This window comes from Patella vulgata, chromosome 4, assembly GCF_932274485.2.
Source record: "Patella vulgata chromosome 4, xgPatVulg1.2, whole genome shotgun sequence".
NCBI lineage: Eukaryota > Metazoa > Mollusca > Gastropoda > Patellidae > Patella > Patella vulgata.
The window spans coordinates 6402900-6430407 of NC_065882.2; the positions used below are offsets into that span (position 1 = coordinate 6402900).

Here is a 27508-nt window from a genome sequence, read left to right on the forward strand (position 1 = left end):
CCAGGATTTTCCAGTCTGCTGTCCCCTCGTCAGGGATGCAAGGAACCATGTCTAATCGTTCGCTAAGGAACTTTTGACATTTGAAATTCGAAATAAAAGTAGGACGTAGCGTCACTGTCCGTGCAAAATTTCTCCCATAGCACGCTGTATGACGCATGCCCGTCTTTATTAGCCTGGACGCAAAAGAAAAGTAGGGCGTTAAACCCTATTTCATTCACCTGATTGCCAAAAAAGAAAAGAAAAGGATTTTGACCCTGTGTAGGAGAGCCCCCATTAATGCTTATCTTCCTTATTTTTTTTCTTTTTATATACATATAAAAAAACAAACATGCATTGTAGATCTACATTATTGAATGGCTGTAGGAGTGGTTGAATAAACATAACAAATATGAAAAGCCGTCATTCAATGTATATATGATACATGTAGATCTATAGATAACAGCGTGTATTATACCAGGAAGGATATATATACATGTATATGATAGGTAAATACGAAAGCATTATATACATATGTACTGAACAACCTGAGACTAGACTAAGGCCGTGTTCACACTAGAATTAGAGAGAGAGAGAGAAATGGGGTTTAACGTCCACTCGACACAAACTAGGTCATTCCGGAACTAACATATGGTTCAATTTTATTTTCATAATTCGCTTGCGCGTAGGGGTCTTTAGTAGTGGGAGGAAACCGGAGGACCCGGAGAAAACCCACGAGGTTGGACAGGCGACCCTACTCCTTGTCACGTACAACCGGGAATTAGAAACCACGCCTGTTGACTCAATGACAAGCCTTATGATACAGCGCGCACTAGGATATGAGAGAGAGAGAGAGAGGGAGAGAGAGAGATGGGATCTAACGTCCACTCGACACAAACTAGGTCATTTCGGGACTAACATATGGTTCAATTTTATTTCCATAATTCGCTTGCGCGTAGGGGTCTTTAGCAGTTAGAGGAAACAGGAGGACCCGGAGAAAACCCACGAGGTTGGACGGGCGACCCTACTCCTTGCCACGTACAACCGGGGATTCGAAACCACGCCAATTGACTCAATGAGAGACTTTATGATACAGCACGCACGTGCTAACCATTCAGCCACCCAACCCCCCAAAGAGAGAGAGAGAGAGAGAGTAATACATACTGTAGGTTATGCCTGTGAGAGAGAGAGAGAGAGAGAGAGAGAGAGAGAGAGTAATACATACTATACTATTGTAGGTTAATGCCTGTGAGTGAGAGAGAGAGAGAGGGAGAGAGAGAGAGAGAGAGAGAGAGAGAGGTAATACATACTATACTATTGTAGGTCAATGCCTACTGGGATAATGAAAACGTAACCATAAAAGCATCATTACGTACATGTGTACTAAAAACCTTGACACTAGACTAAGGCCACATGTGTGCTGAACAACCTGAAACTAGATTAAGGTCATGTTCATAGATAAGTAACCACGATTCATATTATGTTCATTACTGAACAGCATGTAACCAGGCTAAGGCCGTGTTTACAGTTCTGACAATACAATAGACTCTCTCTCTCTCTCTCTCTCGTTGGTAACAATAGACTAAGCAGGTGGTAAAAATCATATTATATATACACGTGCTTTAAACAATTGTGTTAATATCATTGTATAATGAACATCTAGTAACACTTATAAATGTATAATTAGATTAACAGCTAAGCCCTTTTCTTCAGTGACAAGACATGGAGCTATGCTGACCTCTCTCTCTCTCTCTCTCTCTCTCTCTCTCCATGAGGTCCATGCCAATAATAATAAGGGGGATTAAATAATTCTATTTTTCCCGTCACTCCATTTATTTAATGTTATTGAATCGTGGTTAAAATTTAGGTTATACCAACATAAACTTATATTTTAAAGTTCAATCGGGTTCATTTACTCTTTGTGTATATAACAACATTTAGTGCAAATAAACAGGGAGTGTAATTCTCAATGGTTTTTAAAAACCCCAAATCATTCATCATAATGAATTGTACTGACGCGTTCTTTCGTTCGTTCCTGGAGATTTACGTTCACTTCCACCAAGGGTGATATCGTAGTCGTATATGTATTGACGCTTGGTTATCGTCCTGTTCCTCGTGGGTTTTCTCCGGGTCCTCCGGTTTCCTCCCACTGCTAAAGACCCCTACGCGCAAGCAAATTATAGAAATAAAATTGAACCATGTGCTAGTTCCGAAATGACCTAGTTTGTGTTGAGTGGACTTAAACCCCATTTTCTCTCTCTCTCTCTCTCTCTCTCTCTTTCTCTCTCTCTCTCTCTCTATCTCTATCTTCCTGTTGTTTGACCGACGTTCTTTGAAAAAAAAGGCCAGTACCTTTTATACGCCCAGATTGTGATGTGGACGTATTATGCCGTCGCCCCTGTCTGTCCGTGTGTCCGTCCATGTGTCCGTTCACATTTTGTTTATGGACAAAAAATTTTATCCGATTTTGACGAAACTTGAAATATAGGTTTATATTCCGAAGATCTCGGTTCATTCCGATATTGGCATGCATCGGATCGCAACTGCATGGATTACGGCCCCTTGTCAGTGATGCAGGACGTAGGGCCTGGCTAAGGAACAACGTATAGTCGTTCGGGTGTGACGAAAAACCGTGCACGTAAAAGAACCATTGGCAGTTTGAAATCGATATAAGAGTAGACCGTCAAGCCGCTCTCCGGGCAAAATGTTATTCATAGCACACGGTATTAAAATAAAACTTCTTACTACTGCTTGACTTAAAGGGATTAAAATAAAACTTCTTACTACTGCTTGACTTAAAGGGATTAAAATAAAACTTCTTACTACTGCTTGACTATATATTATTATACACTTTAATCCCTTCAAGTCAAGCAGTAGTAAGGAGTTTTATTTTAATCCCTTCAAGTCAAGCAGTAGTAAGGAGTTTTATTTTAATCCCTTCAAGTGCCTGTGCTCGCGGTTTACGCTTTGACTGCTATAATACTTGGGAGGTTGGATGGACGAATGGTTAGCACGTGCGCGCTGTATAATAAAGCCTGTCATTGAGTCAACTGGCGTGGTTTCGAATCCCCGGTTGTACGTGACAAGGAGTGGGGTCGCCTGTCCAGCCTCGTGGGTTTTCTCCGGGTCCTCCGATTTCCTCCCACTGCTAAAGACCCCTACGCGCAAGCGAATTATTGAAATAAAATTAAACAATATGTTAAGACCTCGCGTAAAAGTATTTGGGGAAAATTCATTTTAGTTAATGATTGATTCATTTGTCCATCGTTACGTATCCGTGTTAGAAAGTTTCTCCATGAATAATCCCCTAATGCACCCGCTTTCTTTCAGCAGGAACTTCCGTCACACCTTTCTGTCAGTTTGAGGAAATGTAAGCACATTAATATTTGAAACATTGCGTCAAATTTTTAAAACAAAATGATATTAATCCTTACTGAGTTCAGATTTCCTTGATATCGTGTCAAGGAACAATTAATCATGCATTATGTAGTTTGAGAGTAAGAGAGAGAGAGAGAGAGAGAGAGTGAAGAGAGATAGAGAGAGAAAAGAGAAAGAGAGACAGAAGAGAGAGAGAGAGAGAGAAGAGAGATAGAGAGCGAAGAGAGAGAGAGAGAGAGAGAAGAGAGAGAGAGAGAGAGAGCGTGTGTAACGTCCACTCGACACAAACTCGATCATTTCGGGACTAACATATGGTTCAATTTTATTTCAATAATTCGCTTGCGCGTAGGTTTTTTAACAGTGGGGGGGTGGGGGTGGGGGGGAGAAAACCCACAAGGTTAGGCAGGTGACCCTACTCCTTGTCACGTACAACCGGGGATTCGAAACCACGCCAGTTGACTCAATGACAGACTTTATGATACAATGCGCACGTGCTAACCATTCGGCCACCCACCCCCTTAGATAAAGAGTTGATTGTCCTTGTTATAATAGTTCAACATAGATTATCAAAAATTTAAATCGACTTTTTCCGCGATTTCGGGGGGCTAAGTCTCTAAACCCAGGGGATGTGCAACTTAAGAATTCCCATTCTGATCATCGGCCATCATAGTGCCAATTTTGTCCGCGAGTTTAGGAACAACGGTCAGCTAGCTCCCCTACTATAATAGTTCAACATAGATTATCAAAAATGAATATATTGAAAATTACAGTCCATTTACTTTATTCTGTGCGAAGTTATGATGGTTTGAAGTTTTGGCAAAATATCGCGTAGATTGTCTATTATCTATTTATCGTCAAAATCTTAAATGGTCGCGGTGTTCTCTACTACTTCAAATTGTGGTCATGTTAATAAATGTTTAAAGATACATTATGGGAGATTAGATCAAGAGTTGGCGGTTCTCACTACAATAGTTAAAAACTAGATAATGTAAAGGCAATTTGCTGAAAATTTTAGACAAATTGATCCACTCTAGCCTCGATCATCATTACTAAAGTCGGTCGGTACGATAAAAAAAACATAATCTCGATTATCCATTTTATGAATAAATCATGAACGGAAGTCGAACAGCAAATCGGAACCTAATCCAATAAACATCGCAGGCTATCGATGCCACCGAGAGTTGATTATGGTCTGGATAAGTTAATTAATGTCTAATTAATAATTTAGATAACATTTCAGCCCTAAAGAAAGACCTGCAACAGGCAGATTTAGCTCTAGCATAATGTATGTTTAAATAACAGTTTACGTAATGCTAGGTTCACACTATCACGATTCGTGCTACGATTGACTTTCAATAATTCACTAGCTCGTAGGGGTCTTTAGCAGTGGCGGGAAACCAGGGGACCGAGAAAACCCCCACAAACTTTGACACGCGACCTAAATCCTTGTCACACACAAGCAGGGAATCGAAACCACGTCACTTAACTCAATGACAGACCTTAACCCATTCGACCCCCCCCCCCCCCCGCCTAGAAATTCGCTTGATTTTATAGTTGTTGTTTATTGCTTGCAGTGTTTGTTTAGTTTGGGGGGGCGAATGGTTTGCACGTGCGCGATGTATCATAAAGCCTGTCATTGAGTCAACTGCCGTGGTTTCGAATCCGAGGTACGTGACAAGGAGTAGGGTCGCCTGTCCAGCCTCGTGGGTTTTCTCCAGATCCTCCGGTTTCCTCCCACTGCTAAAGACCCCTACGCGCAAGCGTATTATTGAAATAAAATTAAACCATATGCTGGTCCCGAAATGGCCTAGTTTGTGTGAGTGGACTTTAAACCCCATCTCTCTCTCTCTCTCTCTCTCTCTTGTCTAGTTTGTCTTGTCGTTTTTGTTTTGTGTTTAGTGCGGTTCTCCCGCACTTACTAATAGATAAAAAGAGATTATGAATATATGAAATATTTTGCACTTGGGGAACCTAAAGAATAAAAGTTTGTGTCAACCTATAGCTGATTGTTGCTTTGTTTTTATCTCATTTGTACCCGATGACAATCTAAATTACAGATCAAATAGATAAACAAAAGATAATCACATGACTAATTTCTGATGATTTATTTTTAATGTTTTTTTAAGATACATTGTCCCGAAAGTATTTATCGGGTGGAGAGAGAGAGAGTGAGAGAGAGAGAGAGAGAGAGAGAGAGAGAGGGCGGGGGAGGGGCTTAACATCCACTTGACCGAAAGTATTTCGGGACTAACATATGGTTCAATTTTATTTCAATAATCCGCTCACGTGTAGGTGTCTTTAGCAGTGGTGGTCGTGGTGGTGGGGAAATCGGGGGAGAGAGAGAGAGAGGGGGGGGGGCTTAACATCCACTTGACCGAAAGTATTTCGGGACTAACATTTCAATAATCCGCTCACGTGTAGGTGTCTTTAGCAGTGGTGTGGGGGGGGGGGGGGAATCGGGGGACCCGTAGAAAACTCACAAAGTTGGACCGGCGACCCTACTCCTTGTCACATACAACCAGGCAATCGAAACCACGCCAGTTGACTCAATGACAGACCTTAGGGTGCAAATCGCGCACGCGTTAACCATTCGCCACACAATTCTCCTTTATCGGGTGGTTATTTACAATAAAAGTATGTCAAATTTGATCTATATATAGGGAAAGTATAGACACCCAATCTTACTAGAAAATTACTGCATGGATTACTCGAAAAACACCCATGGGGCAAGTACTGGGCATCCCTACTTGTGTCTGCCAGTTTACCGGTGCTAGCTTGACTTGTTATTTCTTGATCAAGTGGTTTGGCGGTCTTGGGAACATTGAGGGGTGTCAACGTGTACAAACGACTCTGCAATTAAACGGCGGAAAAAGAAGTTGACAGAAATAATTAAGAATTTATTTAGGCCTCAATATGTATGGTAAATGGACAGTAAGTAATGAAAAATATATTCTGAAATATGGACCCTTCCTCAATAAAGTGTGTTGACAAGCATGGCTTCTAACAACAGTTTATTTATAGCTTGAGGTATCTCCCCACGAATACAAAGTTTTGAGTGGGATTTGAAGCACATTTTTGATAGATTAATTAGTTTGAATATGTTTTTAGTTCAAATATATCATCAAATCACACAATTTGTACGATGGAAAGTATATTTAAGTGCATATGAGTTTGGCGTTGCTTCAAAACTTCAAGTAAGATCCGGGATTGGTCGTGAAAATTCCCCGGGATTTCTCAGCGGGGTCTCACCTTGTCAGTGGTTCAAGGTCCCGTCTCTAATCGGTTGTATGGAGCGAAATATCGATACCGGATGCACGTTAAAGAAGTCATGAAAGTTGGAATTCATTAAGGGGGAAAACCGTTTTGCCACTCTCCCGTCAAAAGGCAAAACCTAGTAACTCACTCTTGTTTTTTATCAAAATTGAGTTAGGACCAAATTTGTAGTTACTAGGGTATGTGCTTCCTGTTGTTGTACTAGATATTCCAATCTTTTGATTTTGTAAGCAGTTACACCCATGACACAACCTAACAACTTCCTTCATTTGCCTAGTATACCACAGCAAAACCTAGTCAGATCAATAGTAACTCAATAGTCGGATCAATGGGTAAGCTGGGGTTTAATATTCATTCATTACTTTTTCCTTTGTTTTCTCAAAATAAGAAAAAAGTGAGTTACTAGGTTTTGACGGGAGCACTGTCCTGGCAAACTGCATGACGTATGCCCGGTTTTAACTTAAAACCACTACACTTTTACCATATTTATTGAGTTTTCGTATTAAAATTTGTATTTTCATGTCAGAATCGATCTAAGAAATTTTCTGGGAATTCGATTTCACACCATTTTCTAAGATGTTAGTGGTCTACATCCTTTTTTAAATAACAATTTTACTTTGGACTACATCGCGATATCGTATATTGTTATTAAAATGTGTAGGTCTATTTATACAAAATTTCAGTTGGGGGGGGGGGGGCGAATGGTTAGCGCGAGCGCGCTGTATCTTAAGGTCTGCTATTGAGTCAACTGGCGTGGTTTCGATTCACCGGTTGTATGTGACAAGGAGGAGGGTCGCCTTCCAGGGGTCGCCTGTCCAACCTTGTGGGTTTTCGCCGCGTCCTCCGGAAATAAATTTGAACCATACGTTAGTCCCGAAATGACCTAGTCTGTGTCGAGTGGGCATTAAACCCCATCTTTCTCTATCCTCTCCCCCCCCCCTCTCTCTCTCTCTCACACACACATACACACACATACACACACATTTTAGGCTTTATATCATATAATAGCAAAACTGGCCGAATAAAAGTTAGAAGATTCGATAACGAGTTGGCAGTTCTCACTATAATAGTAAAAAACTAGATAACGTAAAGGCAATTTGCTGAAAATTTCATTCATATTGATCCACTATGAACCGAGAACTAAGCGAATGACATTTCTGCCTAGCCTCGGTCATCATTACTAAAGTCAGTACGATAAACAGCATAGTCTCGATTATCAATTTAATCGTTTAATCGAGAAGGAAAGTTATGCAGTAAATCGGCTCACAATCCACTTAAGATCGCAGGCTAGCGATGCCATCTAGAGTTGATTATGGTCTGGATAAGTTAATTAAAGGGACTATCCCAATTTGAACAGAGTCTCAAAAATAAAAGTCCGAGTACGTCTGAAATTTAAGCACCCAAATATGGAGAAATGGTGTATTTACCTTATCTCAAAATTTCAGCTCAAAATATTGAGTCGTTTTGACGTGAAAGTAAAAAATGCTTATCCGGACACGTAACCCTTTTAAGATTTCGGGTCAGTTTTTTCGTTGGGCGACCTGATAATCGATTCCCGTTTCTTTAGAGGTCTATACAGTGAATGACTCGTGTGCCGTACTTCATAACGAAGGGTAAATTTCACCTACACATTATTTTTATAAAATAAAAGTCTGGTTTTATCCAGACACCGCATAATACAGTTTGGACACTGGTCTCCATTTCCAGATGAAGACTGGCGGGTTTAGTTTGTTTGAAAACGTATGACAAATATTGAGTTAGTTGCTCGGCTCTTAGGTAGGGGATTTTAAGGGATTTTAACACAAAATTAAGCAGTTTTATTCTCCAAAATATTATCGGGATTGGCCCTTTAATGTCTAATTAATAATTTAGATAATATTTCAGGCCTAAAGAAAGATCTGTAATGGACAGATTTACCTCTTGCATAATGTATGTTTAAGCAGTTATATATTGATCACATCATGGCGAAATCTATATTTGTCGAAAGGTCAGCTATATTGTGTGAAAACTGATTAAAATACAGATCTATATTTCGTTTCGTTCTTTTTACATTCGATGACCTCCACTACATGAAGTATAGAAAAGTTAAGTAAAACGGAATGTTGAACTATAAAAAAACATACGAAATCGGATCTGTGTTTTAATCAGATTGCATTATGTGCCAAATTTTCATGCTTTCAACACAAATCCAGCAATTCGACCATTTTGTGGGATTATATCTGACTGACGTACTATGATATTAATGTTGATATTACACAGATTTGGTGACGATCTAAAATTTTATGGGCAATCGGGCATTGCTGTGAGCTGCAGCTTAGTTCGTGTCTACACCTTAGTGATGAAACATTAAATCGGTGGTCTGAACCCATTTGAAGCTAAAACGAGTTACTTCCCTTGTGTTGAGAAAATTCTCAATTCGCACATTCATTTCTACACGAATAACCCGAAACGAAATCAATAAAAGACTATCAAAATATAAAGTTACACGATACGTGAAAATAAAAAGGTCAACAATACCTGTTTAGATGTGATTTAAACAACAGTTTTGTAGGAACAGATAAGAAAAAATTTATCTTAACTGACCGCCATTAATGAAACCTTTCTTTCCTTTTTCCGGTTACAAATTTAACGCTACCGAAAAGTTAGAACATTGAAAATTGCATCAGAACACGTGAAATAAATTGTGGTGAGTTTTGATCACGATTTAAAACAAAATAATGAATTATTCCCAAGACAAATAATATCTAAAACCTCTTTGTATTAAATTCTGGCGGATATTTTGATCCATACATGGAAATATAATCGTCAACGGCCCAGTTACCGGCGACCGGTCAATGTTTTCGGTTGCATTTACAAATACAAGCAATCTGTCAATGAATAATAGGCCGCTAATTAATAATATGCATACAAGAACATGCTGTCTATTACCAAATAAGTGCATGGCCACTATCAAAAGGGCATTTGAGTACTGGTTAGGTATGGCAGCCATACAATTTCATACTCGGTACGCAGTTTTATGAATAGGAATTGAGTGAAACTGATGATGTATTGATTTGATTGGCAGTCTGTCAATGAATACCCCAGTTAATATGTATAATAAATAATATTAAAACACTCAGTCATAGAAAGGGTAGAAGATATTCACCACCCTGCTGGTAAGACGTGATTCGCTACCCTAGAATATTTAGCTTTCTACATGTATCTGACTTCCATATGTACATAAAATGGAGGTTTCTTTGTCTTTCTCATTACTGAACGTGGCGTGGTAATTTCCATTGTCAAATATTAATAATAAAATCTTTATTAGGGTTGAGATTAAGGCCTGGGGCCTGTTTACAAATCTGCTCGCCTCACTAGGTTATTCGCCATCAAGGTGGTAAATATTTAAAATAGCCACTGCATAGGAAGTGCATTTGAGGGCTTGTTTTTTTGCTGTTCAATTCAGTACATGTACCTTGTGCAGTATGGTTATGTGAATTATTGTAGCACATGGTATCAAAAGTTCATTTTGTTAACCCGTTAAGTACGTAGGTCGTTATGTATAACGTCCTGGACAACTGCCCTGTGTGTAGGGCGTAATATAACGCCTTTGAGGTATTTTCCCCAACCTATTCTTAGAACATATGTTCGTCACTTGGGAGAATCCCTTGGGAATTCCCCCACAATCGCAGCATGTGTAGGACGTTATATTACATCTTGGACAACTGCCACTCACTGTGTGTAGGGCGTAATATAACGCCTTGGAGGTATTTTCCCTAACCTATTCTTAGAACATAGTACATAGTTCTTCGTCACTTCGTCAAATTAATTACACAGTAGGGGGTAGTTAACGTTTTAAAAACGTCAAGCTTAACGGGTTAAAACCTAAACAGTCGTTTTTTATTTGTTTCTCAGTTTATATTTATTTATAAACGACTACCGTAATAATAATAATAATAATTTATTTATAGAGCGCCTATGGCGCTAATAGTAATCACGTGACAGAATGATTTCGAGTAACATTTGTAAAGAAGCGATTTGATGAATGAGGCTAAAAATATCCCACATGAGAATACTACTGATGTAGACTCGAATAACCAGACGGCAAAGAGTGCCAGTCAATTAGAAATTACAATAAAAACAGAAACGATCGAATGTAAATCTGTTTATATACATTCATATTATATGAGTTGCAACCCATTTGTGTCAATTTTTAGGTGCCAAAGAATAGTGATTTAGCCGGTGGCTGAGTGTCCGATCCCAGTGTCAACCTATAGCTGATTGTTGCTTTGTTTTTATCTCATTTGTACCCGATGACAATCTAAATTACAGATCAAATAGATAAACAAAAGATAATCACATGACTAATTTCTGATGATTTATTTTTAATGTTTTTTTAAGATACATTGTCCCGAAAGTATTTATCGGGTGGAGAGAGAGAGAGAGAGAGAGAGAGGGCGGGGGAGGGGCTTAACATCCACTTGACCGAAAGTATTTCGGGACTAACATATGGTTCAATTTTATTTCAATAATCCGCTCACGTGTAGGTGTCTTTAGCAGTGGTGGTGGTGGTGGTGGGGAAATCGGGGGAGAGAGAGAGAGAGGGGGGGGGGCTTAACATCCACTTGACCGAAAGTATTTCGGGACTAACATTTCAATAATCCGATCACGTGTAGGTGTCTTTAGCAGTGGTGTGTGTGGGGGGGGGGGGGGAATCGGTGGACAGTAAGTAATGAAAAATATATTCTGAAATATGGACCCATCCTCAATGAAGTGTGGTGACAGGCATGGCTTCTAACAACAGTTTATTTATAGCTTGAGGTATCTCCCCACGAATACAAAGTTTTGAGTGGGATTTGAAGCACATTTTTGATAGATTAATTAGTTTGAATATGTTTTTAGTTCAAATATATCATCAAATCACACAATTTGTACGAAGGAAAGTATATTTAAGTGCATATGAGTTTGGCGTTGCTTCAAAACTTCAAGTAAGATCCGGGATTGGTCGTGAAAATTCCCCGGGATTTCTCAGCGGGGTCTGACCTTGTCAGTGGTTCAAGGTCCCGTCTCTAATCGGTTGTATGGAGCGAAATATCGATACCGGATGCACGTTAAAGAAGTCATGAAAGTTTGAATTCATTAAGGGGGAAAACCGTTTTGCCACTCTCCCGTCAAAAGGCAAAACCTAGTAACTCACTTTTTTTTTTTATCAAAATTGAGTTAGGACCAAATTTGTAGTTACTAGGGTATGTGCTTCCTGTTGTTGTACTAGATATTCCAATCTTTTGATTTTGTAAGCAGTTACACCCATGACACAACCTAACAACTTCCTTCATTTGCCTAGTATACCACAGCAAAACCTAGTCAGATCAATAGTAACTCAATAGTCAGATCAATGGGTAAGCTGGGGTTTAATATTCATTCATTACGTTTTTCTTTGTTTTCTCAAAATAAGAAAAAAGTGAGTTACTAGGTTTTGACGGGAGCACTGTCCTGGCAAACTGCATGACGTATGCCCGGTTTTAACTTAAAATCACTACACTTTTACCATATTTATTGAGTTTTCGTATTAAAATTTGTATTTTCATGTCAGAATCGATCTAAGAAATTTTCTGGGAATTTGATTTCACACCATTTTCTAAGATGTTAGTGGTCTACATCCTTTTTTAAATAACAATTTTACTTTGGACTACATCGCGATATCGTATATTGTTATTAAAATGTGTAGGTCTATTTATGCAAAATTTCAGTTGGGGGGGGGGGGGCGAATGGTTAGCGCGAGCGCGCTGTATCTTAAGGTCTGCTATTGAGTCAACTGGCGTGGTTTCGATTCACCGGTTGTATGTGACAAGGAGGAGGGTCGCCTTCCAGGGGTCGCCTGTCCAACCTTGTGGGTTTTCGCCGCGTCCTCCGGAAATAAATTTGAACCATACGTTAGTCCCGAAATGACCTAGTCTGTGTCGAGTGGGCGTTAAACCCCATCTTTCTCTCTCCTCTCCCCCCCTCTCTCTCTCTCTCTCTCTCTCTCTCTCTCTCACACACACACACACACACATACACACACATTTTAGGCTTTATATCATATAATAGCAAAACTGGCCGAATAAAATTTAGAAGATTCGATAACGAGTTGGCAGTTCTCACTATAATAGTAAAAAACTAGATAACGTAAAGGCAATTTGCTGAAAATTTCATTCATATTGATCCAATATGAACCGAGAACTAAGCGAATGACATTTCTGCCTAGCCTCGGTCATCATTACTAAAGTCAGTACGATAAACAGCATAGTCTCGATTATCCATTTAATCGTTTAATCGAGAAAGAAAGTTATGCAGTAAATCGGCTCATAATCCACTTAAGATCGCAGGCTAGCGATGCCATCTAGAGTTGATTATGGTCTGGATAAGTTAATTAAAGGGACTATCCCAATTTGAACAGAGTCTCAAAAAAAAAAGTCCGAGTACGTCTGAAATTTAAGCACCCAAATATGGAGAAATGGTGTATTTACCTTATCTCAAAATTTCAGCTCAAAATATTGAGTCGTTTTGACGTGAAAGTAAAAAATGCTTATCCGGACACGTAACCCTTTTAAGATTTCGGGTCAGTTTTTTCGTTGGGCGACCTGATAATCGATTCCCGTTTCTTTAGAGGTCTATACAGTGAATGACTCGTGTGCCGTACTTCATAACGAAGGGTAAATTTCACCTAAACATTATTTTTATAAAATAAAAGTCTGGTTTTATCCAGACACCGCATAATACAGTTTGGACACTGGTCTCCATTTCCAGATGAAGACTGGCGGGTTTAATTTGTTTGAAAACGTATGACAAATATTGAGTTAGTTGCTCGGCTCTTAGGTAGGGGATTTTAAGGGATTTTAACACAAAATTAAGCAGTTTCATTCTCCAAAATATTATCGGGATTGGCCCTTTAATGTCTAATTAATAATTTAGATAATATTTCAGGCCTAAAGAAAGATCTGTAATGGACATATTTACCTATTGCATAATGTATGTTTAAGCAGTTATATATTGATCACATCATGGCGAAATCTATATTTGTCGAAAGGTCAGCTATATTGTGTGAAAACTGATTAAAATACAGATCTATATTTCGTTTCGTTCTTTTTACATTCGATGACCTCCACTGCATGAAGTATAGTAAAGATAAGTAAAACGAAATTTTGAACTATAAAAAAACAAACGAAATCGGATCTGTGTTTTAATCAGATTGCATTATGTGCCAAATTTTCATGCTTTCAACACAAATCCAGCAATTCGACCATTTTGTGGGATTATATCTGACTGACGTACTATGATATTAATGTTGACATTACACAGATTTGGTGACGATCTAAAATTTTATGGGCAATCGGGCATTGCTGTGAGCTGCAGCTTAGTTCGTCTCTACACCTTAGTGATGAAACATTAAATCGGTGGTCTGAACCCATTTGAAGCTAAAACGAGTTACTTCCCTTGTGTTGAGAAAATTCTAAATTCGCACATTCATTTCTACACGAATAACCCGAAACGAAATCAATAAAAGACTATCAAAATATAAAGTTACACGATACGTGAAAATAAAAAGGTCAACAATACCTGTTTAGATGTGATTAAAACAACAGTCTTGTAGGAACAGATAAGAAAAAATATATCTTAACTGACCGCCATTAATGAAACAGTTCTTTCCTTTTTTCCGGTTACAAATTTAACGCTACCGAAAAGTAGGAACATTGAAAATTGCATCAGAACACGTGAAATAAATTGTGGTGAGTTTTGATCACAATTTAAAACAAAATAATGAATTATTCCCAAGATAAATAATCTGTAAAACCTCTTTGTATTAAATTCTGGCGGATATTTTGATCCATACATGGAAATGTAATCGTCAACGGCCCAGTTACCGGCGACCGGTCAATGTTTTCGGTTGCATTTAAAAGCAATCTGTCAATGAATAATAGGCCGCTAATTAATAATATGCATACAAGAACATGCTGTCTATTACCAAATAAGTGCATGGCCACTATGAAAAGGGCATTTGAGTACCTGTTAGGTATGGCAGCCATACAATTTCATACTCGGTACCCAGTTTTATGAATAGGAATTGAGTGAAACTGATGATGTATTGATTTGATTGGCAGTCTGTCAATGAATACCCCAGTTAATATGTATAATAAATAATATTAAAACACTCAGTCATAGAAAGGGTAGAAGATATTCACCACCCTGCTGGTAAGACGTGATTCGCTACCCTAGAATATTTAGCTTTCTACATGTATCTGACTTCCATATGTACATAAAATGGAGGTTTCTTTGTCTTTCTCATTACTGAACGTGGCGTGGTAATTTCCATTGTCAAATATTAATAATAAAATCTTTATTAGGGTTGAGATTAAGGCCTGGGGCCTGTTTACAAATCTGCTCGCCTCACTAGGTTATTCGCCATCAAGGTGGTAAATATTTAAAATAGCCACTGCATAGGAAGTGCATTTGAGGGCTTGTTTTTTTGCTGTTCAATTCAGTACATGTACCTTGTGCAGTATGGTTATGTGAATTATTGTAGCACATGGTATCAAAAGTTCATTTTGTTAACCCGTTAAGTACGTAGGTCGTTATGTATAACGTCCTGGACAACTGCCCTGTGTGTAGGGCGTAATATAACGCCTTGGAGGTATTTTCCCCAACCTATTCTTAGAACATATGTTCGTCACTTGGGAGAATCCCTTGGGAATTCCCCCACAATAGCAGCATGTGTAGGACGTTATATTACATCTTGGACAACTGCCACTCACTGTGTGTAGGGCGTAATATAACGCCTTGGAGGTATTTTCCCTAACCTATTCTTAGAACATAGTACATAGTTCTTCGTCACTTCGTCAAATTAATTACACAGTAGGGGGTAGTTAACGTTTTAAAAACGTCAAGCTTAACGGGTTAAAACCTAAACAGTCGTTTTTTATTTGTTTCTCAGTTTATATTTATTTATAAACGACTACCGTAATAATAATAATAATAATTTATTTATAGAGCGCCTATGGCGCTAATAGTAATCACGTGACAGAATGATTTCGAGTAACATTTGTAAAGAAGCGATTTGATGAATGAGGCTAAAAATATCCCACATGAGAATACTACTGATGTAGACTCGAATAACCAGACGGCAAAGAGTGCCAGTCAATTAGAAATTACAATAAAAACAGAAACGATCGAATGTAAATCTGTTTATATACATTCATATTATATGAGTTGCAACCCATTTGTGTCAATTTTTAGGTGCCAAAGAATAGTGATTTAGCCGGTGGCTGAGTGTCTGATCCCAGTGTTGACCGAGAAAGTTCATATTGGTGTGCACGTAAAAGATCCCTTGACAGTTGGAATTCGATATAAGAGTAGGCCATAGTGCCGTTGTCCAGGGCAAAATTCCCCTCATAGCACACTGTATGGTGTATTCCCGTCTCCATTAGCCCAGTTCGGAGCGCTCCTAGCACACTGCATGTTCATGGTGGGGGGTTGGATGGCTGAATGGTTAGCGTGCGCGCGCTGTATCATAAAGTCTGTCATTGAGTCGACTGGCGTGGTTTCGAATCCCCGGTTGTACGTGGCAAGGAGTAGGGTCGCCTGTCCAACCTCGTGGGTTTTCTCCGGGTCCTCCGGTTTCCTCCCACTGCTAAAGACCCCTACGCGCAAGCGAATTATGTAAATAAAATTAAAACCATATGTTAGTCCCAAAATGACCTAGTCTGTGTCGAGTGGACCTTAAACCCCATTTCTCTCTCTCTCTCTCTCTTTCTCTCTCTCGCATGTTCATCTTCATAAGCCCTGTCAGAGAAGAACGTTAAACCCCATTTCATTTCATGTATTCATATTTTGTGTATTGATGTAGGACTTACATGTACCGGTCAGTTCACATCTTGTATTATTACGACAGTAATATCATCTTTTACATGTATTTCCCTTATTCACTTCTTTCAGGTTAAACTATCAAGATGAAGTTGTCTTGTAGATTTTACAAGAACCGTTTTCCAGAAATAGAAGATGTTGTCATGGTGACTGTACGTTCTATAGCAGAGATGGGGGCCTACGTTCATTTGTTGGAGTATAACAACATCGAAGGCATGATCTTACTCAGTGAATTATCCCGACGACGTATCAGGTCCATCAATAAATTAATCCGAGTTGGTAGAAGTGAATGTGTCGTTGTCATCAGAGTTGATAAAGAAAAAGGTTTGTATGAAGAGTTGTCTTTTCTTCACAAAGTCTTTTTGTTTTCATGGATTGTCTCCCTTTTAATGAGTTTGTTTTCATTCTGAGTGAATGTGTCGTCATCAGAGTTGATAAAGAAAAAGGTTTGTAGCAAGAGTTATCTTTTCTTAACAAAGTCTTTCCCATGGATTGTCTCCCTTTTAATGAGTTTGTTTTCATTTTGAGTGAAGTCTGTATCACTATGGACACTCAGGGGCTGTACGTACAGTGCATCTTACGGCCAACCCCTAGATTCAGTCAGTTGTTATCATTTTAACTGAAACCTTATTTCACTACAGGCCTGGATTGTGCAGTGGATGCTTACAGCTGACCCCTTTATCCATTATACTTAATTTGATAGTTTGTTTTCATCTTCACTACACTGCAGTGGACGCTTACAGCCGGCCCCTAGATTCCATTTAAACATGCATTACTCAAGAGCTAAATCTGCCAATTGCAGGTCTTTCGGTAGGCATGAAATGTTATCTAAATTATTTGCCATTAATTAATTTATCCAGACCTTAATCAACTCTCGATGTCATTGCTAGTCGGTGAAATGGATAATCAAGACTATGTATTTTATCGTACCGACTTTAGTAATGATGATCAAGACTAGGCCCAAAATACAATCGCTAAAATCTCAGTTCAGAGTGGATCAATTTGACTGAAATTTTCATCATATTCCCTTCACATTTTCTAGTTTTTAACTATTATAGTGAGAACTGCCAGCTCGTTTTCTAATCTCCCATAATGTATCTTTAATGGATTTGATAGTTTGTATTCATTTTCACTACATTCCCATTTAATTGAGGGGGGGTTGGACTGCTGAATGGTTAGCGTGCGCGCGCTGTATCATAAAGTCTGTCATTGAGTCGACTGGCGTGGTTTCGAATCCCCGGTTGTACGTGTCAAGGAGTAGGGTCGCCTGTCCATCCTAGTGGGTTTTCTCCGGGTCCTCCGGTTTCCTCCCACTGCTAAAGACCCCTACGCGCAAGCGAATTATTGAAATAAAATTAAACCATATGTTAGTCCCGAAATGACCTAGTTTGTGTCGAGTGGACGTTAAACCCCATTTCTCTCTCTCTCCATTGATTTGATTTATCTACATGTAATGCTGTGATTCTATATTAACAGGTTATATTGATTTATCTACATGTAATGATGTGATTCTATATTAACAGGTTATATTGATTTATCTAAAAGAAGAGTTTCACAAGAAGAAGTTGTTAAATGTGAAGAAAAATACGCCAAAGCTAAAGCTGTAAGTAGAATTCAGTTTTCTTTCTCACCAATCACTGATTACCTCCCTTTGAGTGGAAACCATGACAACCTATGATGGATATCTCTGTCTGATAGCTCAGTGGGTAAGGCTCTTGCTTGCTAACCAGACAATCCTGGTAAAATTTCATAGCACTCTGCATAACGTATACCAGTATCCAATGACAGATGTATTCACTAGGAGTATTGTTTATTTGATTATGAATAGGGGGGGGGGGGCTGGTTAATGCATGCGCGTTGCATCATAAGGTCTGTCATTGAGTCAAGTGGCATGGTTTCGATTCCCCACTTGTACGTGACAAGGAGTAGGGTCACATGTCCAACCTTGTGCGCCTTCTCAGAGTTCTCCAGTTTCCTTTCACTGCTATAAGACCCCTACATGCAAATGAATTAATGAAATAAAATTGAACCATATGTTGTGTGGAGTGGAGGTTAACTTGTACCCCCCCCCCCTTCTCGCTCTCTCTCTCTCTCTCTCTCTCTCTCTCCTATTGCTCTCTCTATAATATGACTATATTTTCAGGTTAGCAGTATATTACGACATGTTGCAGAAGTTCTAGAATATGAATCAAATGAAGAATTAGAGAATCTCCACATGAAAACAGCCTGGCATTTTGATGATGTTTACAAGAAACCTGGTATTGCGTATGAAATGTTTAAACATTCTGTATTGTAAGTATTGTGTCATGGCTCTAGAACAATCTACCGAATGTCCAATCTGATTAAGATACAGATCTATATTTCGTTTTCGTTTTTTATACTTTCGATGGCCTACACTACATAAAGATCTGACTGGTTGTATTGGAAGATTGTGTCAAAGGACCCTATGACGTCCGATATTTGATTAACCAATCAGCGTTGATGTTTCTAGTGGGTTACGCACAGTTCCGTGCACCTCACGCCAAGAACTAGCTGCAACAGACCGTTTCATTGGCTAATCCCTCACATCATCCAGAACGTGGGTTATATAACAACTCTTCCAGATCCTAGTGTAGTAAAGACAAGTAAAAACGAAATAGGATCTGTGTTTTAATCAGATCTACCAAAAGTCCTAGTCGATATTTAACTCCTCTAAATCCCCTGACAACGATACCGTGGTTACAGTGTATTGTATCAAGGCTCTGAAACAATCTACTCAAAGTCTTATGTCAAAATTAGTTCCTACAAAAAACACACCACTGTGTGCCCCACACAAAACCATTTTTTTAGCACGATTTCCCCATGTCAGTGATGTAGGATGGAGGCTGCTTTGCAAGGAAAATGAAATGAAATGGGGTTTAACGTTCTATTGTTCTGAGGGGATCCACGGTGGCTAAGTGGGTAAGGCGCTGGCTCGCTAGCCTGGAGGTCGGGTGTTCGATCCCTGCATTGGCCGAGAAAGTTCATCCAGATTTTCCGGCGTGGTTCCCCCTTGTCAGTGATGCAGGACGGAGGGCCTGACAAGGACAGCTGTCTAGTCATTCGGATGAGACGAAAAACAGAGGCCCCGTGTACACATTGGCGTGCACGTAAAAGATCCCTTGACAGTTGGAATTCGATATAAGAGTAGGCCGTAGTGCCGCAATCCGGGCAAAATTTCCCTCATAGTACACTGTATGGCGTGTCCATCTTCTTTAACCCAGTCGGAGCAGAACAGTAGGACGTTAAACCCTATTTCATTTCAGAGACTCAACTTTTCCAATAGTTCAGATTACAAATGATTCCAAATCCTGCAAAGGATGTTCATAGATTTAAATTATTTGTTTGTCTGTTGAGATCTTTGTGACATTATTTGTTTTTCTATTACAGGAATCCTGAAACACTGGATGAATGCGATATTGATGAAAGAACGCGGGCTGTTTTATTGGAGAATATCAAGCGAAGATTAACACCACAACAAGTTAAAATACGAGCTGATATCGAAGTAGCTTGTACTAATTATGAAGGCGTTGATGCCGTTAAAAGGGCTTTGAAAAAAGGACTTGAATTTACCACAGAATCATTACCAATCAAAGTATGTGTGGTTTTTTTAAGGATCGATTTTATTTTCTATCATCAAAAAAGTTAAGGGAGGGATATAAAATTGGCTCTGTTCGTCCAAGTATTTCTTAAACTGTTCAAGATATCTTTATGACACAAATAAATTGTTGCCTAGTTATACAGATGGGGTGTAGTTCATCGTGATTTTCAGATGTGGTTTCCCCTTGTCAGTGGTGTCTGACGAGGACAGCTGTCTAGTTATTCAGATGGAATGAAAAACCGAGTCCTGTGTACACATTGGTATGCACATAACAGATCCCTTGGCAGTTGAAATTCAATATAAGAGTAGGCCATAGTGCCACTGCCTGGGGAAAATTTCGCTCATAGCACATTCTATGGCATATGCCCGTCTTCATTACCCCAGTCGGAGCATAACAGTAGGACGTTAAATCCCATTTTGACTGATTAAATTCTATTAAATTGTGGAAACATCACTTTCAGGGCAAAAATCTCCATCCAGGCATTGTACAGATTGTCTCCCTTTTAATGATTTTGTTTTCATATTCAGTGAATTCTGTATTGCTATAGACACTCAGGGACAGTACAGTGCATCTTACGACCAACACTAAGATTCAGTCAGTTGTTTTCATTTTCATTGGACACGTGACCATACCAAAGCCATTTAAGAAGAATTTGAGACATGAATTGTGTATCAGATTCTGTGTCCTTAGATAAGATACTTCATCCATGTATGCCAATCTACCCAACTGTAAATTGTTGAATAATATTGCAAAATTAACAGTTTGAACTCTTTGGATAGTATGGGTTGGGGCTCATTAGATACTGAGGGGATACACGATTAAACGTTCCCCAAAATAGTGACAGTTGAGTGAAAAGGTGGATTTTGGTATACAGTGCATGTGTCAACTGCATAACAAAAAATCTCGATCAACGATTCTACTCACACCGCCTCCGTAGTCGGAACTGACAGAACTGGGACAGGACTAAATTCTTTGTCACTCGATTGCAATTCTGTCAACTGGTGGGGTGTCATTGTGTCAACTGGCATGATTTCGATTTCCCGTTTGTACGTGACAAGTAGTAGGGTCACCTGTTCAACCTTGTGGTTTCCTTCCACTGCTGAAGACCCCTACGCGCAAGCAAATAATTGAAATAGGTTGTGTCGAGTGGACGTTTAACCCCATTTCTCTCTCTCTCTCTCTGTCAATTCGGGTCGTTCTTACAATTTTAAACATATTTTTTTTGTTTGTTTGTAGATAAATTTAATTGCTCCACCATTATATGTAGTAACAACCCAGACGTTAGAGAGAACAGAAGGATTAGAAGTATTAAATAAAGCTATATTATCTATAAAAGAAAGTATAGAAGCTGATAAAGGTGTATACAGTGTACAACAACCGGTAAGTTTATTTATATTTTCGGATGGTTAGCGTGTTGTATGATAAGGTCTCTCATTGAGTTCACTGACTTGGTTTCGATTCGGGGATCACGTGGCTAAGTGGGTAAGACGCTAGCTCGCTAGCCTGGAGGTCGGGTGTTCGATCCCTGCATTGGCCGAGAAAGTTCATCCAGATTTTCCGGCGTGGTTCTCCCTTGTCAGTGATGCAGGACGGAGGGGCTGACAAGGAAAGCTGTCTAGTCGTTCTGATGGGACGAAAAACCGAGGTCCCGTGTACACATTGGCGTGCACGTAAAAGATCCCTTGACAGTTGGAATTCGATATAAGAGTAGGCCGTAGTGCCGCTGTCCGGGCAAAATTTCCCTCATAGCACACTGTATGGCGTATGCCCGTCTTCATTAGCCCAGGTTGGGAGCAGAACAGTAGGACGTTAAACTCCATTTCATTTCATTTCTGGTTTCGATTCCCCAGTTGTTTGTGACAAGGAGTAGGGTTACCTCCCACTGCTAAAGACCCCTACAGACACAAGCAAATTATTGAAATGAAATTGAAAAATATGTTAGTCCCGAGATGACCTAGTTTGTGTGGAGAGGACGTTGAACCCCTCTCTCAGATGGGACGGAAAACCGAGTTCCTGTGTATTCATTGGTGTGCACGTAAAAGATCCCTTGGCAGTTGGAGTTCGAAATAAGAGTAGGCCATAGTGCCGATGCCCGGGCAAAATTTCCCTCATAGTACACTGTATGATGATGTGCACTCATCTTCATTAGCCCAGTAGGAGCAAAACAGTAGAACAAGAAACAGGGTCATGGTGGCTAAGTGGGTAAGGCGCTGGCTTGCTAGCCTGAAGGTCAGGTGTTCAATCCCTACATTTGGCAGTTGGAATTCGATATAAGAGTAAGCCATAGTGCCGCTGTCCGGGCAAAATTTCTCTCATAGCACATTGTATGGCGTATGCCCGTCTTCATTGGCCCAGTAAAGGAGCAGAACGGTAGGACGTTAAACCCCATTTCATTTAGCATTTCAATAAATTGACACACGTTTTGGTTTTGTTTTTTTCTTCAGCCTCGAGTTGTATCTGACTGGGAAGAATTTGAACTGGCTAAACAATTAGAACAATTGGAACTCCAGAATGCTGAAGTGGCTGGTGATGATGACGATGAGGATGATGTAGATGATGACGATGATGATGAAAATGAAGATGATAAGGCAGAGGATGAATAAACTAAAAAAAAAAAATATTGACGTTCATTTCTGAGATTTTCTTTTTTCATACATGGTGACAAAGAAAGTGAAAGTCATGCGAATTGTTAAAAATGATTTTAGATATGTTCCGTTGTAGTGGTCAGTTTGAATGCTGAATTTAATGTTTGAATATTCTAAGTCATCATTCAAATGTTACTCGAATATGCGATACTGTAAATCCTTTTCAATATATTCTGTTTGTTTATTTATATTTGAAAAAAAGTTGATTTCAATAAATTTATAGTAGTAAATATTTGAATGGTAAAAAATCGGTATGAAATTAGCCGTAAAAATTATTGAAATGTAAATATTCGTAAATAAGTAGTAAATACATGATGGGATGCACAACAACAGATTAGATTCTTTTAATAAATAGTAAAAAATCGGTATGAATAACCGTAAAAATTATTGGAATGTAAATATTTGATGAGCACTACGAATTGACTGGATGTTAATGACTATTATCTCCTGTAATATGTTACATGTTAACTGGATGTTAATGACTATTATCTCCTGTAATATGTTACATGTTGACTGGATGTTAATGACTAGTATCTCCTGTAATATGTTACATGTTAACTGGATGTTAATGACTATTATCTCTTGTAATATGTTACATGTTAACTGGATGTTAATGACTATTATCGCTTGTAATATGTTACATGTTGACTGGATGTTAATGACTTGTATCTCCGGTTCATAGAATCATACTATTATTAGTGCTCGAGTTGTTTTATCAGCCAGTGTCTAGACCAACTTGTAAACAAGATTGTTGGTCAAGAGAATCATAAACACAAAGTACATCATTTGTTGAGACTAATTCATAAATCCGGTGCCTTATCCGCAAAAACATACAAAAATTTAAGAATTCAACCTTTTCACTGTCTGAGAGGTAAAATTTGTGGGATTTGGCCCCCTGAGTTCACACAACATTCTCAGACTTAGTTTAAGAATTTACTCAACTTTCAATCACTGTTTATGAGAAATATCTTTGCACATAGTTTCGTATAGATGTATTTGCTACATTAAAACAACACAAGTTTTATAAAGAACTAGTTAAAATAAGGAGATCAATTTTGAGTAAATTCTTAACTTAAGCTAGGGTGGCCCACGCACCTACAGAAATACAGTCCACCGCTGATAGTTCGAGACTACCACTGAAGCGTGCACATTCGCCGTGTCAAGGCCAACTTTCTGACAGTATGATACTATAAATAGCCATGGCATGTGCAATTCTCTACAAATCTATCAACTATTACAGCCGTAAAAAAATTATTGTTGACGATTTTCAATAGCAGTGAAATTAAGCTTCTTGGTTATTACAGCAGATTTAGAAATTACGTTCGTTTCATTTTTTAAATCGCTTTATCATTAACTATACCGTTAAGAGCGGCATCTTTTGGTTTAGTACAAATAATATCTCAGAAACACTCGGGTTAGACAGGAACATGATACTAGCTGTAGTTTCATTTTACTTTTACAAGCTTCTTAAAACAATTGTTGAGCTAGCTAACGTGCTCATTTCTAAATTCAATTTCTTGTTCTAGCTTTCTGTTATGTTTCGTAAAAAAGTAGTCTTGATTATCCCGACCTGTCAATCAGCCCTAGAATGGTCGATAGACTGGTTAAGCGAGACTAATTTCAAAACAAGGGCACGTAACCTATCTTTTACTCAAAAGTGTCTGGATGTTAGGGACGACACATGGAACCAGTTTTCAGTCTATTATTTATAGATGATTAATGGTCATAGCTTATTAAGTACAACATGATCGTTTATTTAGTGACTATAATTGTGTGAAACTGATTTAAGGCTTGGTATGTATATAAATATTGTGGCGAAATTGTCGAGATATATGGAGATATTTATTTATGGTGGGTCACCCTACTTAAGCCTGAGAATGTTTTGTGAATTTGGGGCCTGAACGTAATTAAATGATAGTATCCTTAAATTGTAAGTTTTTGTGGATTTGACCCCTGATTGATGGGTAAATCGTGAATTCAAAATCAAAGTCTGATATCTCATGTTAAACTCTTTCCGATTTCCTCTCTGATCTGTAAAAGTGAATACGAATTTTATGAGTTTTGCTAAACACAAGGGAAGTAACTCCTGTTATCAACTTTGGATTAAGACCACTAATCTGATTCTTGATCACACGCTGCAGCTTACTTCCTTACACCTCCCATGTGCCATTTTAAGCAATATTAATCACTTGCAAACAACAATACTGTGAAAGTGGAATCTCTAACAGGAATACCACTCTAAGAATGGTTCAATTCCATTTTGTATTTACAAAGAATGGTTCAATTCCATTTTGTATTTACAAAGAATGGTTCAATTCCATTTTGTATTTACAAAGATATGACGAATTGTAAAATTGGTAAACATCAAGTCTCTTTGTAGACGATATATAGGATGTTGTGAAAAATCATCGCCAACAGATAATCTTCGTTTAAAATCTTTTAGTCCAATTGAATCCAAGCCGGCAAGTGATCGACTATTGATACACTTATTTTATTAGAGCAATTTAATATTTTCTGAAAACACAATTAATGATGCATAGAGAATCTTGGCATACATGTAATATTTTGAAAATGGCAGTGTTGAATTAGATGATATGTTTACTATTTTAATGTATATACATAGGACAGTGTAACAAAATACATACACTGTTACTGATATCACACATTAGTCTAAATGAGTAGACATAAACATCTACAATTTGTATTTTAATTATTATTAGCCTACTTGAGTGAACCATATATTTGGTTTAAGAACATTTAAAGATACATTATGGAAGATTAGATAAAGAGCTGGCAGTTCTCACTATAATAGTTACAAACTAGATAATGTAAAGGGAATATTCTGAAAATTTCAGAAAAATTGCTTCACTCTAAGCTGAGAAAACGCATTTTAAAATCTTTGTAGCCTCGATTGTCATTGTTGCCTTGCCCCTTTCACAATAATTAACAAAGTCTCGATTATCCATTTTTGCGTTTAATCATCAGCAGACGTTGAAAAGCAGTTTAGATTCAAATCCAATGGAAATCGGACGGATAAGATGGTATCGAGAGTTGATTATCGCCTAGATAAGTTAATTAATGTCTAATTAATAATTTAGATAACATTTCAGGTCTAAAGAAAGACCTGCAAGAGGCAGATTTAACTCTTGCATAATGTATGTTTAAATGTATAATCCTTGAAAGTATACAATTTGTAAGTTAATTATCAGATCTTTCAGAAGATATTCTCATACTTACAGACCAAACATAGCACAAAGTTACAAGACCTAAACATTGTACCGATATAAAAATGTCATCTGCATGGTTTAAGAACATTTAATTTAATTGTTTGAACATGGCCAATTTGTATGTTAATGATTAGATATTGAAGAAGTTACAGACATTTGTACATATTATCAACATTCTATGAAAAACTCAATAAAAATATTTATCAGTTTATTTTATACATTTTATTTATTTACATGGACCTGTAGGGATTTATGGAAGCATTGGTCTGTAGTTATTTAGGGGGTCGGATGGCCGAATGGCTAGCACGTGCGCGCTGTATCATAAGGCCTGTCATTGAGTCAACTGGCGTGGTTTCAAATCCATGGTTGTACGTGACAAGGGTTAGGGTCGCCTGTCCAACCTCTTGGGTTTTCTCCGGTTTCCTCCCACTGCTAAAGACCCCTACGCACAAGTGAAGTATTGAAATAAAATTAAAACCATGTTAGTCCCGAAATGACCTAGTTTGTGTCGAGTGGAAGTTAAACCCCATTTCTCTCTCTCTGTAGTTATTTATGAGACATGGGCCTGTAGATATATTTATGGAGACATGGGCCTGTAGATGTTTATGAATACACAGGCCTGTATTATATATATTTATGGAGACATGGGCCTGTAAATATTTTTATATGGGGACACGAGCCTGTAGATTTTTATAGGATCACATTTTCATAACATAATGGTGTATACCTTGCTTTAGCCCGATTGCAGGGCACTGCTAAAATAAAATGTCCCACTGTTTTGTAAAAAAACTGAAGCAGTGGGTCAATCCCGATGATGTCAATGTAAAATCATTACATTTTGGTATTTCTTTGATTGACATTTAGCAATTCAAGGGCAAGTATACTAGAGTTCGCAACAATTTGACCAATATTTCCAATGTATCATTAGGTTTGTCATTTAGTCAGCTGGTGGTGTTTCGATTCCCCGGTATAATTGTAGGTGACAAGGAGTAGGGTCGCATGTCCAACCCCGTGGGTTTTCTCCGGGTTCTTTGGTTTCCTTCTACTGCTAATGACCCCTACGCACAAGCAAATTGTTGAAATAAAATTGAGTCCCGAAATGACCTGGTTTGTGTTGAGTGGACGTTAAATCCATCTCTCTCTCTCTCACTCTCTCTCTCTCTCTTTCTCTCTCGTGATTAAAACCAAGGCCAGAACCATTCCACCACTCATGTATTGCAATTAATTTGCAGTGAACAAAGGCAGGTGTTCGAGGTCAGGCAGGGGTTAGGGGTCAGGTCAGGTGAAGGTAAGAGGTCCTGTAAGTGTCAGAGGTCGGATAAGCTTATAATTCTTAGAATGATATTGTCTTTAGCGCTTTGGGTCCATACAACTAACAGGGCTAATAGCTTACATGCAAGGTCAGAGAGAGAGAGAAATGAAATGAAATGAAATGGGGTTTAACGTCCTACTGTTCTGCGCCTATACTGGGCTAATGAAGACGGGTATACGCCATACATGTGCTATGAGG

At 38.5% G+C, this 27508-nt stretch overlaps 1 protein-coding gene across 1 annotated transcript; it reads left to right on the plus strand.

Moving 5' to 3' along the window:
• Positions 1-14292: 14292 nt before the first annotated feature.
• LOC126817398 (eukaryotic translation initiation factor 2 subunit 1) lies at positions 14293-26209 on the plus strand. Its single transcript, XM_050544368.1, has 7 exons — positions 14293-14375; positions 16579-16830; positions 18030-18109; positions 18650-18798; positions 19915-20119; positions 21363-21506; positions 22571-26209. The coding sequence occupies exons 2-7, from the start codon at positions 16593-16595 to the stop codon at positions 22727-22729; spliced, it is 975 nt and encodes a 324-aa protein (XP_050400325.1). The 5' UTR covers positions 14293-14375; positions 16579-16592; the 3' UTR covers positions 22730-26209.
• Positions 26210-27508: the final 1299 nt, after the last annotated feature.

Excerpts from the sequence above, each read along its gene's own strand:
- LOC126817398 (XM_050544368.1), top strand. The coding sequence starts at position 16,593 with ATGAAGTTGTCTTGTAGATTTTACAAGAACCGTTTTCCAGAAATAGAA. Across the intron at positions 18,110-18,649 it reads AATACGCCAAAGCTAAAGCT|GTTAGCAGTATATTACGACA; the intron begins GTAAGTAGAATT and ends CTATATTTTCAG. Across the intron at positions 18,799-19,914 it reads ATGTTTAAACATTCTGTATT|GAATCCTGAAACACTGGATG; the intron begins GTAAGTATTGTG and ends TTTCTATTACAG.